The sequence below is a fragment of the Lutjanus erythropterus genome, chromosome 6 (genome assembly GCF_056507025.1).
Source record: "Lutjanus erythropterus isolate fLutEry1 chromosome 6, fLutEry1.hap2, whole genome shotgun sequence".
Classification (NCBI taxonomy): Eukaryota; Metazoa; Chordata; class Actinopteri; order Lutjaniformes; family Lutjanidae; genus Lutjanus; species Lutjanus erythropterus.
Window position 1 is genome coordinate 40,953,723 of NC_139322.1, and position 18,067 is coordinate 40,971,789.

At 39.2% G+C, this 18,067-nt stretch overlaps 1 protein-coding gene across 2 annotated transcripts; it reads right to left on the reverse strand.

The window, feature by feature from the left end:
• On the reverse strand, window positions 1–16,482 carry rbbp8nl (RBBP8 N-terminal like). 2 transcript variants are annotated; one of them, XM_084721952.1, is made up of 13 exons: window positions 16,402–16,482; window positions 15,622–15,664; window positions 11,888–11,983; window positions 7,987–8,099; window positions 7,672–7,747; window positions 6,282–6,466; window positions 6,143–6,186; window positions 5,103–5,185; window positions 3,015–3,741; window positions 1,355–1,451; window positions 1,196–1,260; window positions 942–1,074; window positions 1–538 (listed from the first exon to the last, which is right to left on the reverse strand). In XM_084721952.1, the coding sequence occupies exons 1-13, from the start codon at window positions 16,460–16,462 to the stop codon at window positions 513–515; spliced, it is 1,749 nt and encodes a 582-aa protein (XP_084578078.1). In that variant the 5' UTR covers window positions 16,463–16,482; the 3' UTR covers window positions 1–512. The 2 variants fall into 2 exon arrangements, with proteins under 2 accessions (XP_084578078.1, XP_084578077.1); XM_084721951.1 differs by having other exon boundaries at window positions 1,355–1,454.
• Between the last annotated feature and the right edge of the window lie 1,585 nt (window positions 16,483–18,067).

The window sequence follows — 18,067 nt, forward strand, 5'->3', positions numbered from 1 at the left end:
AGAGGTTGTCTGTTGTGACACAGAAAATTATCTATTGTCTCTGCAGTTCCCCTCAGCTCTACTGAGCTCTTTAGTGTCCTCTCTTATTGGCTTTACTTTACAGGCCACATCTTATCAGTTTCACTTTCAGCCATGATGGCAAACAGCAGACAGACAAATTTAGCAACTAGCTGGTCAACATAGCGGAGACTTTAGCAGCTAAAGAGTGAGATGTTGCCCTCAGGAGAAGGTAAAGAGCAAAACAGAACTAAAATAGAGTGAATACTGGACTTAAAGACACATCACCAAATTAGTGCTTAGGTTGCTCCATGTCTGCTGGATGTGTAAATACCTTGTTGGCTGTAACAACTTTGTAAGTTGTTGATACTGTGTGTCAGTGTTGTGTTCACAACTTGCTGTGCTGCCCCCAAGTGGCCAAAACAATCAGTTAATGTAGGTTTAAGTGAGATCACCAGGCCTATGTGATATCATGCTCTTTAGCTGGGCTTCTTCTCCTCAGTTCTCACTGTGATCTAAATCTTCCTCTCCTGCTGGATGTCTGTGAGGAGAAAAAGGAAATTATTCCAAACAGTTAACATCGGTTGAGTGGCAGTCATATCCAAGATCTGGTCCATTTAAATGTCCTGGTTGAATTCAAGACTAAATCCAAAATATTTCAGCTCAAAGTACTTATACCCTTCAACTACATCTGATTTAGATGCATGATGTTGGCTTATCAGTGCACTGATGGTTTAAGATATCTAAAGGCATAGTTTGTGAAAAGCACACAATGTCACATGCAGATCATATTGCTGGCTGACTGCCAGCTATGAGAGAGGTATCATATCTTTCCATCTAAAGAAAGCAAAAAGAATTCTTTATTTGAAGATCAGAGAAAGACAGAACGAAAGGGACAAACAAAGAAAAAAAGACAACTAGTAGACATGTGAGTTGATGCATACTGTCTGTGTCGCTCTCTGTCTCCACAGACGTCCTCTTCCTCTTGCAGCCCTGGTTCCTTTCTTGTCCTGACACAGAATCCTCCTCGTCCTGCTCGTCCGTGCTGCTTAACATCTCAAGTGCTGGTGATGATGACTGTGATGACGCAGAGGAAACACAAAGTTCACAAGAGCTAATATTTTCTTATCAAAATGGTGAAATCAAGTTAGCAAACATATGCTAGCAAAGCTGGACTGTGTCTGCGCTGTCGGCTCACCTTGCCATTTGATGATGAAGTGTCTTTCTTTTGCAGAGCAGAATTCAGACTCTCCAGCACTACAACTGTTGCAGAAATACGATACCAGTTGATTATTTGTCTGTTCACAGTAAATACATGGACAACACACACAGGCACATATGAATGTGAGTTCTTTACCTGGACGTAAAGATATAGTGAGGACAGGCACCTTCTTCCCGTTGTTTTGGTCTGTATTTCCATTCACCTCCTCTTTTACCTCCTGCTCCTTGACTACCTGCTGTGACAAGACCATCATACCATGAGTCCTGCTCGTCCTCTCTCTACCATCACCTCCATGGCCTTACCATTTTAAAGTTCTCATGAAACAGCTTGCAACAATTGGCATTTAGAGAATTCAGTAGCGATGAATGTGTGTTACGTCCACCCTCCCTGCAGCTGAAGTGGTCCATGGATGTAGGAGCGAGACTGAGACTTCTGGGACTGAGAGCTCCCAGTGAACACGCATATAAAATACTTTCTATCCCGGGATAAATGTGGTTCTTTTCCACAGATTCCCATGAAATTAACTTGTTTTTAAGGTATCATTTTAGCTATTGTTAAAACATTGGTCATATTTCAGGCGGCACTATACATGACAAAGAAATATATGGATTCCAAACCTGACTGCTTTAGTGTGTTTTGTTGTATTAATAATAACTAGGGCAGAGGAATGAGACTTTTCAACATTTATCAACATTATAAATAACATAATATAAAGTGCACACACCACATGCAGCTTGACTCAGATCTGTCACTGTCTGACTGAACAGCCTCATGGAAGTGATATTTTACAATTTTCATATTATAAATTAGAAATAAAGCAAGTCATTTATTGACAGATGACATATTTTGTTCATGTTCAGAGGCTGATGCAAACTAATCAGCTTCCTCTGTGGGACTACTGGCAGCTACGGGCTTGGTTTTAGGTGCACAAACAACGAGAAGTGTCCATGGATGTGACTTGTCAAACAAAAAATGGTGGCTCCTGAAGAGGTTAGTATAGATACTGTGATAGCATCAGTTATATATTTCTTCATTGAAAGAAGAGCAAAGAACGACACTGGAGGCTTTTCTCCATGGAAAAGATGTTTTTACTCTTCTGCTGAGTTTTGGCTTCGGTTTGGTGAGTTGATTTGATTGGTTGAAGTTAGCCCATGTTAGACGTGACAGATGGTTCATCCAATTACCTGCCAAATTTTTTTGTGTTTTAAAGTGTTTGCCCTTTTCCAAACTGTTTATATGGACAGCTTCTTAGATGGTTCTGTGTAACAAACCATCTGGATTGAGAAGTTATTATTTTTCAAGTATTTCCACACAACACTGGCGTCAGAAATCATGTTCTGTTGCCGCCACAGGTTACTGTACTGACTGCATTAATGGTCAGAAGTGTTTGAATTCATGGCATTTTATGCTTGTTAATCTCACACACACACACACACACACACACACACACACACACACACACACACACACACACACACACAAGCTATCTGACCATCAGGAAACTCTGTAATTGATGCTTCTGTAAGCTGAGCAGCAAGAACACATCAGAGAGAAAACAAAAAAAATAGGTTCTCCATAAAATATCATCCAGTATCACACACCATCAGTGAATAAAGTTATAAAATTGTGCTTTTGTTCAGTGAGGCCTGGACCCCCTGAAACACTGCTGTCCACTATGAATGGATGTAGAATACCTACAAAACAACAATTTTTGAAATTGTTGGACCAGATACTGGTGTACAGGTGACATATATTGATTTTAACTTGAAGTTTGTTGCTAAAAGGTTAAAGTTACCTTGTGCTTCTGGTCACTGGTAGTCTCCTCCTCCTGTTTGTTGGGCGGTGTAGAGGAGGATGAGGAAGGTATGACACGATGAGGTGGTGATACTGGTACATGTGGAGATGGATTTGTCTTCAGATCCTTGTCAGGGCTGTTCTGTACACTTTGTAAATCTAATGGTGAATAATCTCTTGGCGATGGGCTGGATTTGGACTTTCCTCGATCTGATAAATCCAGGGGCCCCTCGTGGACCTCTTTCACCCTCTCTCCAGAAACCCTCTCAGGTCTGTATGGTGGGACTTCTTTTTTCTCCTGGGGCTTAGTTTGACTCTCCATGTGCTCTGAGCGGCTCCTCAACCTGAACAACACAGTTGGCTCTGTGGCGTTGGGCTTGGAAGCGCCCTGCTTGTGCCAGAGAGGTCCAAACCCCTGCCTTCGAGAGCTGCCATGTTGGCCAGTTGGGATCAGGTTGGGAAAGCGTGGCAGGTTCGCTTTGGGAGAAGACTGCACCCCCAGGCTGGTCTCAGGAACAGCTGCAGAAACCCAGTCAGATGATTCAGAGTAGGCCCATGGGAGAGTAACAAGGTTGCTCTTGATTGGCTGAGGACGGCAAGGGACAGGAGCATGGAGCACATGTCTGCTGGAGTTCACGTCTCCGCTGGTTGATGAAGAAGAGCTCTTTAGAAGGAGAGCTTGAGGAGTGATGGAGGACTGCTGGTCCACGGCTTCAACACTCTGAGCTCTACGTTATGAGAAACAGACCAGTCAGACAGGGAGAGGTTAACATGTCCATACAGGACAGTAGACTACACTGTTGGGCAGTACAGGACAAGTTCTTAGTCACTTAGTCAGTAGCAGTAATAGCAACTGTAGATATAAACAATTGCTTTGTGACTAATTAGAATTCCAAGACAGCATGTCTATACATTTAATTTTGACTAGTATTCTAATTAAAAAGATCTACAGTTCTTTTCTCACTAATCAAAATTTCAGTTGTTGATATCAATATTCATTTCTTAAAAGTGGCAGAGGTGGGACAAAAACTTTGTTACTGTACTTTGGTAGAGTTTTCACACATCTGTACTTTACTCGAGGGCTTATTTTTGTGACAACTTTTTATCTTTACTCCCCACATTTAAAGCACAAATATGGGTACTTTCTACTTCTAACATTTTCAAAACAGGTTTGTTATTTTAGTTTTTAATGAATTTGAGCAGAGTAAAAGATGTAACAATACAAAAAACACAACAAAAAAAGAGTTAATTGTAGATAATACAGTATAATCAGTATATACAGTGGTACATTATAGATATATAGCAATTCTGTCCTCCATGTAATGGAACAAGTAGGAATATAATTTCAGAAATCTCGAATTTCATATCACATATCTGAAATACAATTGTAATTAGTGAAAAATATATTTGTACTAGTGACAATTATATTCAGTATATCCACAATTCCTTTTATAACTAATCGGAATTGAATTTTACATATTAAAAAAGGAACTGTCACTTGTCACATTGTAGATATTTTCATTGTACATATCTTAAATACTATGCTATGCTAATTAGGTTGTCATGAAATGCAACTTTTGACAAACCTCAGTAATCAGTATTCTTACTAATGGAAAAAGGAAATGCTGATATTAAAGTAAAGATATCTGTAAATCACTTTTGACTTACATAAATGTAACTGTAACATGTCAGAATTGTTTTACAGATGTGTTAAATGACATGTCGAAATGATCATGTCATTTCCACCAGTACAAAAAACTCAGTCAGTACTAGTCAGCCCTACTCTCTGCTGTCTCTGTGTTGAATTTTGTGTGTATCATGATGGAACTACAACTGTGCTGTGCAGTGACAACCTTGTCACTGATGAAATATTAGGAGGTCATAGGCAGTAAAACTTTACTTGGTATCATTTCACAGTTACTATTTTCAGCCCAGAGTTGAGTCTGTATAGGTGATTTCAGCTGAGTGCTGACCTTTGATTGTTCTTCTTTGGCTCCAATATGAATTTTGTTCCTTGTTTAAATTTTGGAACACCCACGCATTCATTACTAACATACACCCATAGAGGCACAACAGCCCGATGTCTCACCTTCTCTCTCTGACATGGGATACACTGTGTTCTGTCTTCCAGGATGATGATGTGAGAGTCGATAAAGGCTTGTATGAGTCCGGCTGTGAGAGTGGAGAGGAACAGCAAGCAAATGAAAAGACCATACTGTGGTTTTCACATTATCACATTAATTAAAGTAAGACTTTGACATTTTGACAAACCTCGCAAAATACTGAGCTACCACCAGAAGATGATCTAAAGACCTGTGGCATTGGAAACAGCAGTCTGGCTCTGTCCAGAGGAACTCGAACTGTCTTTATGCTTCTTAAGGATCAGTTACCCTTTATGGGTTTTTCAATCATCGATGCTAATATTAAGAGGGCAGGTTGGCTGATGGGCTGAACTGTGTGTGTGTGGTGTGACGGTGTGTGCATGCAAGTGAACAGCCTGTTGGGACTTTAGGAGATTTGGATTACACCAGATGGGCAGTATGGAGGAATTTTATGTTTTGTTTCAGCTGTTTTTTCAGTATGAAAACTGGTCTCCATTCACTTTTATTGTTTGTGAGATTTTGTTTTCCTGTGAAACTCCAGCAGTGTTTTGTGGACTAAAAAACTAAACTTGACCTTCAGTCGGCATGAGGGTGAGTAGATAATGACTGAATTTTCATTTTTAAGTGAACTATCCCTTTAAGGACTTCTGGCTGACTTTTATGGGTTTTTCAATGGTTAATGCTGATATTAAGTGAGCAGGGTGGATGACGGGAAATACATAATGCCAATATAAAAATAAATAAATAAATAAATAAAAGTCATGTATAATTTCGTTATTCCATCATCACAATCTAATGTACGTGGCTATCTTTGTTAGTAACATTGTTTTCTATGGAATTTTTATTAATGAAACAGAAAAATAGCCTACAAGCTAAGCTGCCTCTCTCTTGATACTACTGTATATAGCGGACAGATATGTGGTGTAGATCTGTTTATCTAACCCTCAGCAAGAAAGTGAATAAGAGTGTGTTCATGCACCAGAGAAAATGTTCAAGACTGCATTTAAATGTTGATGTAGAAACTTACAAAGTGGCCTCTGTTCATCCCTCTCCACTGTCTGTGTTCACTCTCTGTTTGAGCAGAAACAAAAACATGAATACATGTAGGAATAATGAATAATGATAATCAGCAAAAGAAACGACCCCCAGCTCTTCTCCGTCCTCACCTTCAGCTCTTTGCTCTACCTCCATTTTCACTGCAACATCACCATCTGCTGGCTGGTTGCTGGCCCTGCTGGTTTCTGTAGTGACGAGGGCCACAGGGCCAGAGGAGGGCGAGAGGTCAGGGGAGCTGCTCTGTTTGACCTCTGTGGTGGTGCTGCTGGTGGAGGAGTGGTCACTGTGACCTCTGCTACACACACACACGCACACACACACACACACACACACACACACACACACACACACACACACACACACACACACACAGCATTGAACTGTCAGTGTGTGAGAAACTGCTTCAGGTGGTCATGTTGTACAAGAAAAATGTGCTGATTTAGGGTCTGAATATTTTGCTATGCAAAGTCGTTGATCGTTACTTTGAGAAACACTATTTGAGAGGAATTATAGATTGTTTTTATTTTACATCATTGCATAACAAGAGAAAAAAACATCATAAAAGAGGTGACGAGGCAAAAAGATGTAACAAAATGAAAAATTACATAAAAGAAAAAATATGTAATATTTTTAAAAATTACCTACCAAGATGTAAAACAACTTAAAAGACAGCAAGACAGAAAACAGCACAGAAGAGGTAATGAGACGAAAAAGATGTAACAAGACAAAAAGAATGTAACAAGACAAAAAACAACAAAAAAAATGGAACAAAACAAAACAGATGTAACAATATTTTAAAAACTGATGTAAAAAAGATGGAACAAGAAAAAAAGCAGCACAAAGAGGTAACAAGTTGAAAAAATTATGTAACAAGATGAAAAAGATGTAACACAATGGAAAAATGACATAACAGCACAAAGGACAACAAAAAAAGTCAGAACAAGACAAACCAATGTAACAATATTTTAAAAATTCATGTAACAAGATGTAAAACAACATAAAACAGCATTAAAGAGGTAACAATATGAGGTACGAGATGTAACAAGATGGAAAAGACATAACAGGATGAAAAAATTACGTACCAGGACATAAATGGCCTAACAAGACCAAAAACAGCATCAAAGGCACCACAAACAGACACAACAAGACAAAAAACAACATAACAAGATGCAAAAGACGTAACAAGATAAAAAAAAATTATGCAACAAGACAAAAATGACATAACAAGACAACAAACAACACAAAAAATGCTACGAGACAAAATGACATAAAGATGTAACAAGACAAGAGAGACTTAATGAAACTTTTTGACCTTTACTTGAGTAAAGAAGTTGAATCAGTACTTCTTTACACAAGTATCTGTGCTTCTACCTGAGTAAAGTCTGTGTGTACTTTTGCCACCTCTCAGTAATTCCTCTGAAATGCTGAGAGCCACAGCTCTACATGGAAATTTGACAGTGACTCGTACTAAAACTTTATAATGAAACACCATGTACTCACTCGAGTGCTGCTCTGACACTCCTGAGCTCGTCTCTGAGTCTCTTGTTCTCCTTTTTCAGGCTGTTTATTTCTCCCGCTACAACACACAGCACAAGTCGTGATCAGAGCACTGAACAACAAGCTTAAAATGTACTTTCAGTGGAGAGGATGAACATGGAGGTTGACAGAAAGTTGTGGGAAGCAAACAGCAAATCCCAGAAGGCAAAGGACAGACAGGAAATGAATTTAAAAAGTTAATGTTTTAACAGGAGTGCAAGACTGAGAGGAAATGTAGCATGAGAGACGAGTGATGGATGACAAATTAAGACTGATTACCCAGTCGAGAGATGTGCTGGAGGCTCTGTATCTGTGACGCTTCAAATTCCTGCTGTCTTCTCTTGGCGACCTCCTGAGTTACTGTACATCTGTCACACAGCCCCGCCCTCAGCCTGGACAAACAGCAGGAAACCACGAAACATCAGAAACACACTTCATGTATAGACTCATTTAAAAGACACACTTAATAACATCTGTAATCTCAAAGCTGAGCTACTAAATGAGCCACCCGTAACAATCCAATAAAGGGAGACTGTGTAATATTGTAAAGAAATAACAAGTCTCTTTTTTACAAATGAGTTGAATTTTTAAGGAATAAAATCAACCATTGCTCAGTTCAGTACACTCAAGGGTTTTGGTGCTATAGCTGCTTGGTCTGGTATGACCAGTAGCTTATGTTGACTAATGTTAACAAACATGGTAACATCTTATAATAACAGTCCATCACAAAACATTACTTAGTGCAGTAATAAGCATAATAACAGTTAATTGATAGTTAACTAATGTGTCTGTTAATCATTTAGTAATAGTGCCCATGTTAACTATGGCATTAATTCATACATTACTCAGTAGTTTATAAATATACTATTAATATTAGTTAATACCATAATAAGCATTAACTAATAGTTAGTTAGCTCTGTAATAAGCATTAAGTAACATTAGCATTAGTAGCAAGTAGCATTAAGATATCTCTTGTTAACATTTAATAGAAGGTTTAGATTTTAATTAGGGTACGATCTAATATTTCTGTATAGTTAAGTAGTATAGATAAAATTACCATTTCTAAGAGTATGTCTGAGTGTTTTACAAAAAAAAAAAAAAAGCCGGGATAAATGATGAAGATGTGTATAAATGTGTCAAAATGAATGCTGTAGTGGAAAAGAAGTTCATATAAAACGTAAACCACAGAAAACTGCAGTATTTAATATACATAATTTCTCAGCTGTAGTTTCATATTACGCATAAAAACTGCATATTCATTTTTAGGATTTCATTGGTTATACAAAGTGCCAGTCTTCAGCACAATCTGTTCCAACTGGCTCTGTCTTTACACAAGAAAAGACGGACAGGCTCTTCATTTCAGCTTGGACTCTTGTTGGATATTGAGAGCTGTGGACAGGACAAGGAAACTCCTATTGGCTGAAGTGAGGTGTCAATCAAAAGGCCAGACTGCAGCGGCCATCTTGAGACCTCGATATCACAAATATCTATTAGCTGGCAAGATGGATTCTTGCGTCATCTGGTCTTGCGAATCTAGCTGCCTCGCATGGTAAGTAATATGAGGCCTCATTGGTGAGTTTCATTAGTCTTGAAATTGTTTTCTTCCTTGTTGGTGGTGGACCTGTACCTGATGTTGTGGCTTTATGGTCCAGTGTGACCAGTAGCTTATGGTGGCTAAAGTTAGCTAACATTATCAATCTGAAAATACTATTTTTGCTGACTTTATGATTCTTCTCTACTTGTGTTACTATTCCTTCATGTTTTTCTGGCCAAATGAAAAATCAAAGTAAATTAACAGTAAAACACATTTCCCAGTCCAATACACTCTGGGGTCTTGCTGCAGCTTGGTCTGGTGTGACAGCCCATGGTGGCAAATATTGGCTAATGTTAGTTGTTGGCTAACGTTTGGTAGACATTGTTGAGTCAGTTTGCTGACTTGATGGCTCTTCTCTACTTGTACTACTACTTATAGTATCATTTGCATTTATCATCATCCTGCAGTATCTGCTTTAAGTCTTATCTTTCCTTGCTTTGGGTTAGCAAAATGGCATTTTCATGTATGCTGGGGCAGGGTAAAAAAAAAAAACCCCTCCAAAACCAGTTCCCTTGAAGTGATTGTGATACCACTAGAGTCCCTCGTTTAATACCCTTTTTCCTCCTTCAGTCGATAACCATCATGTGAATGGAAACATTGCTGGGATAATCCTTCAACATTTATTTTTATTAAACGCCACAGATGGGTAGTATAGCCATAATTTTGAACGTTTGGACACATTAAACTGCTAGTCAGAGGTGAGCGTAACTAATTACAAAAACTCAAGTTACTGTAGTTTTTTGGGTACTGGTACTTTTATGAGTAGATTTTTAGGTCTGTACTTTTACTCAAGTATTCATTACACCATGTAATCTATTTAGTTACTTCCAAAAATGTAATTGAGTACTGAGGACCAGTTGAATTAACATCCAAACCTTTCATCTACATTTTTGGAGACAATAAGGTAAACTGCTTGCAGACAGGCCAATGAAAACTAAGACATACGTACAGGTTTGGGATAAGGATGTTAATGATTAATCAGGATCAAATAAATAAAAGTCATGTCAATCAATCAATTAAAACTGTATCCATGAATATTCGATCTATAGTTTAGAAATGGCAGTAACTTTACCTCATTTGACATTGGTTTGTCTGGTGGAGTCATTTGTTGAATAAAGAAACTTAAAGGGATAGTTCACCCAAAAATGCAAATTCAGTCATTATCTACTCACTGTCATGCCAATTGAGGGTCGGGTTTATTTTGTTAGTCCACATTATTTACCACATTATCCATTAGTCATTAACAGAGAGTAAACACAGACAGTGGAGAGGGATGAACAGAGGCCACTTTGTAAGTTTCTACATCAACATTTAAATGCAGTCTTGAACATTTTCTCTGGTGCATGAACACACTCTTATTCACTTTCTTGCTGAGGGTTAGATAAGCAGATCTACACCAAATATCTGTCTGCTATATACAGTAGTATCAAGAGAGAGGCAGCTTAGCTTGTAGGCTATTTTTCTGTTTCATTAATAAAAATTCTACTGAAAACAAATATAGAAAACAATGTTACTAACAAAGATAGCCATGTACATAAATAATGGAATTATATGGAATTATACATGACTTTTATTTATTTATTTATTTATATTGGCATTGTGTATTTCCTGTCAGCCACCCGCATCTCGTAATATCAGCATTAACCATTGAAAAAACCTGTAAAAGTCAGCCAGTAGTCCTTAAAGGGATAGTTCACTTAAAAATGAAAATCCAGTCATTATCTACTCACCCTCATGCCGACTGAAGGTCAAATTTAGTTTTTTAGTCCACAAAACACTGCTGGAGTTTCACAGGAAAACAGTCTTTTAGAATCTCCCAAACAATGGAAGTGAATGGTGACCAGTTTTCAAACGTAAAAAAACAACTGGAAAAAACCCCATAAAATTCCTCCATACTGCTCGTCTAGCGTAATCCATGTTTCCTGAAGTCCCGACATGCACTCCGTCACACCACACACATACCAAGCTAAAGATCTACAGTGAAGATTCAGGCTAAAAACAAGGTGTAAAATTACATCTTTCAAGTCAACTTGGCATATTGGAGCTTCAGGAGACTTAGATTACACCAGATGAGCAGTATGGAGGCATTTTATATTTTAATTCTGTTATTTTTTTACATCTGAAAGCTGGTCACCATTCACTTCCACTGTTTGGGAGATTCTGCAATAGATAATGACTGAACTGACTGAACCCTTTTACTTAAGTATTTTCTAACACCAGTACTTTCACTTGTAATTAAGTAATATTTTAGTAATGTAACAGTACTTGTACTTGAGTACAGATTTTCATCCCTCTTTCCAAAACTGCTGCCAACTCTGTGTTGGAGTAAATCAAAGAACGCCTGTGGTATTTGGCTGCAAGAAAAAACAGAAAAATAATTGTTTTTTTCTCCAACTGGGTTCAACAAAGATCAAACACAAGTGACTGGAGAGGTATTGATACTACTTGGTGCTGGGTTATTTTGATCGATACCTTGAAAGTTTTGAGTACCGATATTCAGCGCTACAGTGTACCTGCTCACACACTCGCAAACACATGTTGTAATCAAAAACAATGAAAGCAATCAAAAGTGGAATGTAACATCACCTGTTTTCTAGTGTCTTGATGTTCTCAGTGAGTAATCGCTGTTGTTCTTTCATCTGCTGGTTTTTGGTGAACAGTTCCTCCATTCGCTTTGTATCACTGTTTATATGCAACACACACACACGAACACACACACACACAATAAAACAGGAATTAGTCTTCTCTCAAATCCCAGTGCCAATCAAATACCATGTCAGATATGATCAGTGAGATACAGAATAACACGTCCTCTCTGGAATGTTTAATTTTAGAGAACATCTACATAGAAAGGGAAATCAAATGAATATAATATAATATATGTGCTGGGAACACCCGAGATCTGCAGAGAAAGAGTGAGAGAGAAGCTCAAATATTTTTGATATTTTCAAGCTGTGGGATCCTGATGCAGAGAGAAAGACTGAGAGAAAGTCACTTACACTTTAACAATTTCACATACAAGGAAAGTCTCAGAAAATTTACTACAACTGAATTCCCTCCCGTCAGAGAAGGCCATCTCAGTATTTCAGTTGTTATATTTAAATATATTATATTTGAATTATTTCATTTAAGTATTAGGCTATTCTCTTCTAATTCTGATGTCAACCTCATTTTCCATCAACTTTGCTTCAGAAATGAAAGGGTTACTTTCCTGAAAACAGCAAAATAGAGTTATCCAATCAGATTTTTTGTAGTTGTATCTAGGCAGAGAAACGGTAGATCTGGTTAGGACTTCATCACTGGGACAGAAGCCACAGCCTGTGTGTTTGTTTAGAAAGTGACAGGTGAATTAACCAATCACATTTTGATCATCCCCTTAGTCCTTCCTGAAGGACAGAGATATTTTTCTCAAGATGAAGCAGTCATGACCAAAGCTGTTGTTAGGTGGGTAACATGATAGCGCTGCCTTTTTCAAGGCAGACTTTTGCAGCATTTGTTTTTGCTGCAACAACTTTTGCTGCCCTCTACTGTTTCTTTTTTTGTTGTTAATGTCAAATATACACTACAAACATGTCACAAGCTACCTGGTTGCCTGCCACTTATTCCAGAAATCTGTTTTTCCATTTTGCTGCATTATTGGTGTGTCTGGCTGAGTTTTGGCTGAACTGTCCCAGTTCTAATAATCATGGTTCACCACTGTAGGGCAATATCAATGAACTTCACTATGAAGTTTATGAGCCAAGATTTGCAATAATATTGAAAATGTTTAATTTTACTGAAAAAGACTGGATAAGACAGCTCGGACTGAGCTTTTGGACCAGCTCACACCAGGTGATCAGGATGATAGGAGTGCACCATCGTCATATTGATCATTTGTCTGTGACAGTGAGATCGCTTCAAAAGTTGGTTGTATAAGTTGGGCATAAGTTGCACACCCCTGCACAGACTTGAGACTGGTCCTCAAAAGACATGAGACTCAACTCAGAATTGAGATTTGGGACTTGCAATTATTTTTATTTGGCACAATAATATTGAGCTGAATGTCATTCTGTCATTTATTATCATGTGTGACCTTACAGATCTGGTGTGTGCAGCCACAGATGACTGAACGCTGCAGAAACAACACCTGTTGTGCCATTTGTCACAACCTTTAATAACTCCACACAAGGCCCAAAGAAGAAGCTCACTAAATTCAATGTCTGCAAGGGTAAAAAATGCTGAATCAACCATGCCACACTTCATCAGGCACCTAAAATTGTCAGTGGACAGGTGAGTCACTTAGAAATTTGAAAATTAACCTTAGCACCAACTTATTTAGCTCAGCCTCAGCTATCTAACTTTAGCTTGCTACTATCTTTGTGGCTAAGGGATGTTACCTTTATCAGGTTGGCATTAGCTGAATATTTTGAAAAGATGAGTTAGTTTTGCAGCTCTGTGGTCTTCTCCCTGCTCTTTGATTTGCTTTTATCTGTGGGATGTCTCCAGTTTGAGTGTTTGTCAGAGTGACTGATATCTGATATGATTTGGTTGCGTGCTCTCCCTCCTGCCTGTTGGCACATGGAGAGCTGCCTTTTTTCCCTGCTCAGCTCCTTGTTGTTTATGCAGCACATGATAGACTGCTTATTGCAACCATAAGAGACTTGAGATTTGACTTGGACTTGAATAAAAAGACTTGTGAGCATCTCTGCACTCTAGTGATGAAAAGCATTGCATTCAATAGCCACAACAGTGTAACTAGACCCAGAAGACAAACAGCCAAATCTGTCTCAGATGCTTCCTCTAAAAGACTTGGATGCACCAACAGTCACGTGAGGTGGTCAGGTATTTGTTGTATTGATGTTTGCTGCATTTGTTTTGTATTTTATGTTATTATTTTATTATGACTGCTTGAACATTGACAACTCTTACACGGGCATCTGTACAGGACCTAGGCCGATAAATTAGCCAGGACAGGAAACTGGTGTTCCTGTTGATATGTGCCACCAATCGAGATGTGCTACCTAGCAGTCCTCTGGGTTAGGGAGTTAAGGTTAGAGTAGCCACACATAGCCAGGCATCTCTCCAGCATTAAACCCAGGATGCTGTGATGTACAGCTTCAAAATAGTGTCAAGGAGGAACTTGTTTCGGTGGAACATTTGCACGTCAGGTGTGCAAGCTCTGGCATTAAAATGACTACATCACTGCAAAAGAAAAGGTAACAGCTTGGTACGTTTATTCCGTTAGTCTCCCAGGTGCTCATTTGCCTTTTTCAGTGTGTAGGCTGCAGCTCGGAGGTTGTTCTTGTTTCCTGGGCAACTTGAAAAAGTAGATATCGGACGCCACAACACTGCAGCCAATGGCAGGACATATATAAGATGTGCGCATTCGGTGAGTCACACTAGGGTTAAAATTACTCTGCTATTGATTTGAACACACATGAACGTATCGGCTTAGTGCAGATACATTGGTGTCAGATTAGACTGTATGTCGGCTGATTAAAAGGTACGGCCAAACATGTATTTGAGGCATTTAGAAACAGTGTCATCGTGACATATTTTGTCCATCAGAGAGCACTGATAACTTTATTTTTAAACTTTAAAATAGTTTCACGGACACTTGGACATGTGGACAGGAAGAATGGGAAACCAACCCACCAGCCATGGAGATTAGCAGATGACCTAGTCCAAAGCCACACACACACACACACACACACACTCACACACACACACACACACACAAAACAAAACACTAACAAAAGTGATTTACATAAAAAAAGAATATTGGCTGATATATCACTGTAAATATGTGTATCTGTGGATCCTCTGATCTTTCCTCTAACGCCATCATCGGGTCAAAGTTTTCACTTGGACAAGTGGTTAATTACTTTATCCAAAATTTGTACACATGTAGCAATTTGTAGTAATTTAATTACTCAGGTATTGAACCAGATGAAGTGGAACAAGCTTTGGCTGATGAGATGGTTTCCACAGCATTTTTGAAGTCTTCCTTCTATCTAATCTACACTTGTAAAATGATCCCACTCTAATGCCAGCTGTTTTCTTCACCAGTACCAAGGAGAAACAAAACACAGATTCTGTGACTCAGACTGCAAGCAGACTGAATGACTTGTTACAACTCGAGCCTCCTCACAAGCTCAACATGACACGGACGAACACGGGGCCAGGTGCAGGACCAGCATGCCGGGTCCACAAAGGCTTATCAGGCCTGAGCACAGCCTACCACAGTGACTGAACCTGTGAATCGCCAAACCTGAATGTCTTGTCAGCGTTGTCTAAACATGAGCATTTAGAGACCTCAGGGGGGTGAAAAACCCACTCACCAGCCCTTCTTGTTGGACAGCTCTTGGATTTTCACCTGCCACCCTGGAAGAAAAAAAAACAACACATCTGGTTAAGAGGACTGGTGGTGAAATCATTCCTGCACATTCTATGAGAATTATATGGAGACAACATTTTCTGTACTTGTACTTAACTTATCTTACTTCTGTTGTTATTCTATTAGGTACCGTTTTTTGAATTTACTCCTTACAAACAAATACTTTATATTTCACAAATATTTGATGCTCTACTGTTGTTATTCTTATGTTGCCGTCATTTTGGAGCAACCTGGCACAAGAATTTTCTTTGGGGTTGATGAAGTTCAATCCTATCCATCCTGTCCTATTCTAACTATAACCATTAGCCATTAGCGGCCGTTAGCTGGCCACAGAACCAGGCTCAGCAGCCTCCCAGCGAACACGACTGGTCACCAGGATGAACACAGCCTTCGAGACGGACAGGGAATACAGTGCCAAATTCATTTACAGAGTGTCCCGATGGACAGATAACTTTACTTGTTGCTTAAGCAAGTTAGCTAACTATTAACTGGCCTCTGTTGGTCTCTGAGGCTGTTTTGGTCCCTGTTCACTGAGAGTTCACAGTCTGGGAGGAGTCAGCTAACAGGACCGCTGTCCTTCATACAACCATTGACCGGTTTAGTTGGCTGGTTTTCGTGTACGAAATATTAAACTTCAAAGCAGCTCAGACACTAACTTTTTGAAGTTAGAACTACTTTCACAGTGCTGTTACCAATAGCTGCTGTTATGATGATTTCCACTCACCCTCCACTTCTCGATCGTGCACCTCCCGCAGTTTAAGGAGTAGGCTGTTGAAACACTCCATCGCTATGGCAATCAGCTTCGTCCTTGAGACAACAAAACAGAGACAGAAGATATTTTTGATTGATCCAATAAAACTGTATTCAAGGTTCAGCATTAAAGTTACTTGCTTGGTGGCAAGTAAAAATTGACTTGGGCAATAGATTTCTGACCCACTTGCCCAAAGTCAACATTTACTTGCTCCTATAAAAAAGTTTTTATTTATTAGCAGCATTATCAAACACCAACAAAGACTAAAGTTGATTGACATTTTAAGCTAAGGCTGAAATGTCCATGAAATGTCAGAAAATAGTGAGAATTCCAAGATGATATCTTTTAATAATGTCTTGTCAGTCCAAAACCCAAAGATATTCAGACAGTTTAATATGCTGATAAACGGAGAAAACAGGAATTTTCCACATATGAGAGGCTGAAAACGGTTGTTTTTCCATGAAAAATTACTTTAACCATTAATCATTCATCACAATACTTTAATAGTTTAGTTCTTTTTTGCCACTTGTCCAGTCAGGCAAGTGAGTTGCTAGATTTACTTGCCTGACACGGCATTTTAGTTGCTGCTGGCAAGTGGGCGATCTTTATTGTCGATCCCTGGTATTGAATGTTTGAAACTGAGCTGAAATTTCCTCTTTAGACTGATCAGGCTTGGCATTATAACTCTTTATACGCGCTAAGTCCTACTCTTTCTCTAAACATTTAAACTTGAGACTCATAATAAATCAGTCAGAGTGATGAAGGGTTTGGGCGTTACAGCCTGAGGACTGTGCTGTGCATGTGGATGTACAGCAGCGCACTCTCTGCGCTTTCATAAGCCAAAAACAAATGTGGGAGCAAATTTTGTTGTTATATCAAGGATGATTGAAACTTGTTAGACCGGTCCTGCCAGGCCTGAGACTTCCGTCTACAGTTTGTGTTTCAAGTCCATGAAACAGCATTCATCTGTGTGTGAAACTGACTAAAAAGTCACACAATAAGATCACTTCTTCATTGGAATCTCAGTGCAAACAGGTGACTTGTTTCGCCTGTGAACTGAAATCCTTGATGTGTGTCACCTCTGCTGCCTGTCTCACACAATCAGTGTGTGTGTGTGCGCACGCGTACGTGCATGGATTACTATTTTGCATTTTGATCAGTGTGGATCAGGCTCCCTCGACATGTTAGGATATGTCAGGTGAGTGGCTGTTCAGATCACCTCAGCAGAGCAAGAAAAAACCTGTCTGCCTTTACGTGTCTGCTCTGCTGTCTCGGGATCATTATTCATACACACGCACAAAAAGCTGTCCTTCACACCACTCTATCACACTTCTCCTATTATTGACAGAGGCATTACCATGATCTGTGCAAATATGTGGTCCTGGATGCCACACACCTATAGAGAGATACAGGCCGTGGCCCTGCAGCAGCTTTAAATGTGCCTGCCAGCTCTCCTGTTCCATGGAAACTTGACTTGTGAGAGGACGTCTTGGTGTCCAGATGTCACTCACTGCTGCCAGCTGCTGCTGTTCTGAACAAATGCAGCAGCCAACATCATAATAATGCCATTAAAGGATGTTGTTGGAGCTGCTTTGCTTTCCAAACTCTTGTGTCTCCTCATCAGCTAATAAAATGACTG

Coding starts and splice junctions, on each gene's coding strand:
- rbbp8nl (XM_084721951.1), bottom strand. CDS start 16,462: ATGGAGTGTTTCAACAGCCTACTCCTTAAACTGCGGGAGGTGCACGAT. Junction 15,665..16,401: donor GCACGATCGAGAAGTGGAGG/GTGAGTGGAAAT, acceptor TTTTTCTTCCAG/GGTGGCAGGTGAAAATCCAA. Junction 6,467..7,671: donor AGTGTCAGAGCAGCACTCGA/GTGAGTACATGG, acceptor GTGTGTGTGTAG/CAGAGGTCACAGTGACCACT.